Raw genomic sequence first — 2,085 nt, 5'->3', positions numbered from 1 at the left:
CAAACACACACAGTCTGCAGAGGTATACTTTTCAGATTTGAAATAACTCTGAAAATAGTTATTAATGAAAACAAACAGGCTTAGGCCTATTACTGCAAAAATAATGATAATAATAGTGCTAGCAATAGGCTACTTCTGTAAATTATATCTGGCCCTACATGCAGAAGGTGTTATTACCAAAGAAGAGAACCATGTCTTTGGTATTCAGTGACATTGGTTTTAATTCATCAACATTTGGTTTTAACATGAAGGACACTTCAGGAATAATTAGGAACAGACTTGGTTTTGTTTTTGATATAGACGTGTTTTTTCTTGCTAAAAGGATACAAAAAAAAAACATTGGCAACAAATATGGTGTAGTTATTTTCATATCAAAGGCATGTCATATCATGTCCCTGCTATTACAGCTTGTTGTAGGCTGCAAAGCATAGGAGGTGTGCTTTTAAAGGCATCGATAAAACGTCAATGTCCTGACTGGAATGCTCAGAGTTTCAGAATGTTGTTGTCAGTCAAAACAAAAACACTGTAGTAGGCGTACCAAAAAAGTATCGTAGCCTACGTTGATAAGCTACTGAAACGATACTGACATTACATTACTGAACAAAATATGGACAAACCTGTAGGAGTTTGAGCCAAGAAGACAAGAGGACACCCTCTCTGCTTTGGGGGACAGAAAATACCCCCTCTCCTCTCCCCTATCCCGGGAGAGCTCTTTCCTCCCTCCCCCAGTCCTCCAACCGATCCCTTACTTCTTTGTTCCCCTGTCCTCCCCTCTCTCTCTCTCTCTCAAACCACGGTCTGCTCTCCCCGGCACTTCCTACAGCCCACATACACCGACGAGACAAGATACACCACAGCTCCCAGACATGCGAACACTGCGGCAGCCAGGTATACTTTATACAGGCAGTAGTGCTTGTATTGCTCCAGGTTGCAGTACTCGTACCGCTCTGTCTTGTAGATCATGACGCCGATCGCCGGTAGATACAGCACCGCCGCAGCGATGTCGTGAACCAAGTTGCTAAGCAACCACCGGTCCCCTCCCAAAATGGGGACAAGGTCCTGCTTGTCCAGGAGGGTGATAAAAAAGGCGGTGAGGGTGAGGAGCCAGAAGAGCACGGCCACGAACAGAACGAAGTGGATGGCGCCTTCGTATTTGTTGGCGGCGATTGTGACCCATAGTCCTGCTCCAAATAGGATTTGGAGGATTCGGATGATGCCGAGAAAACTCTTTAGGAAGTCCCAGAAATGTTTGTTCACCTCCGGCTGGGGGGGCATCTCTGCTCCGGCGAACACTGGGTCCTTTTACTGCGCAGGGCGTGGGCTTTCAATCTGCCACAGAATTAAAAGAAAAACAGCAACAAAAAAACGACAAAGCAAAAGGGAGGGTGGAGTGCTAAATAGGTGGTTAGAAGTGTAAAGTTTGTCAGAAAGTTGTCTTTTCTTCTGCACAGCCCCGGGGTTTTAAAATGAGAGTTGTGTTTGTTTCGTCTCTTCCGTTTCCTTTGGGGGGCTACAGCACTCCCCTCTCACCCAGGGGTTGGGGAGGGAGACAGGGGGACGGACTGAAATTCAAAGGCTGCTCCGCCTCCCTCTCTCTGCCTTCTATCTTGTCTGTGTGTCTGCATGTGTGTGTGTGTGTGTGTGTGTCATTCGGCACCGGGTTTTCCATAGTTGTGCGTTCACTATAAACATGATGAGGCGAAATAGGTCTTTATAGATTTATTTCAGTGTTCCATCGATTTTCCCATACAGTATGGAATTTGGTTCGACTTGAATATTGACTCCAATATCTTGCATTAGTTCCCAGATTTCCATCGTTCTTCTACATTCTAATAATAAGTGTTCAAGTGTTTCATCCTCAGTGCATGATGGTATTGGGCATTTTTTTGTTTTAACATAACAGGTTCAAGTCGCCATAGAGCTGCTTGTAATATGGAATACTACTTCTTGCTCTCCCTTTTTTCCATCCTTGTGGGGACCTAAAACCTCCAAAAGTCCCCACAAGGATAGTAAAACAAGGAAAATTCTCCCTCGTGGGGACAAAGGCTAATTTAAATTTAGGGGTTAGGGTTACAATTAGGGTTA

At 44.7% G+C, this 2,085-nt stretch overlaps 1 protein-coding gene across 1 annotated transcript; it reads right to left on the bottom strand.

Annotated features, from left to right (window-relative positions):
- Window positions 1–205: 205 nt before the first annotated feature.
- LOC311128466 (MARVEL domain-containing protein 1-like) lies at window positions 206–1,461 on the bottom strand. Its single transcript, XM_084160622.1, has one exon. The coding sequence runs from the start codon at window positions 1,273–1,275 to the stop codon at window positions 787–789; it is 489 nt and encodes a 162-aa protein (XP_084016748.1). The 5' UTR covers window positions 1,276–1,461; the 3' UTR covers window positions 206–786.
- Window positions 1,462–2,085: the final 624 nt, after the last annotated feature.

The sequence above is a fragment of the Coregonus lavaretus genome, assembly GCF_964263955.1.
Source record: "Coregonus lavaretus genome assembly, chromosome: 1".
Lineage (NCBI taxonomy): Eukaryota > Metazoa > Chordata > Actinopteri > Salmoniformes > Salmonidae > Coregonus > Coregonus lavaretus.
This window is presented reverse-complemented; position numbering and strand designations above follow the sequence as displayed.

Coding starts and splice junctions, on each gene's coding strand:
- LOC311128466 (XM_084160622.1), bottom strand. CDS start 1,275: ATGCCCCCCCAGCCGGAGGTGAACAAACATTTCTGGGACTTCCTAAAG.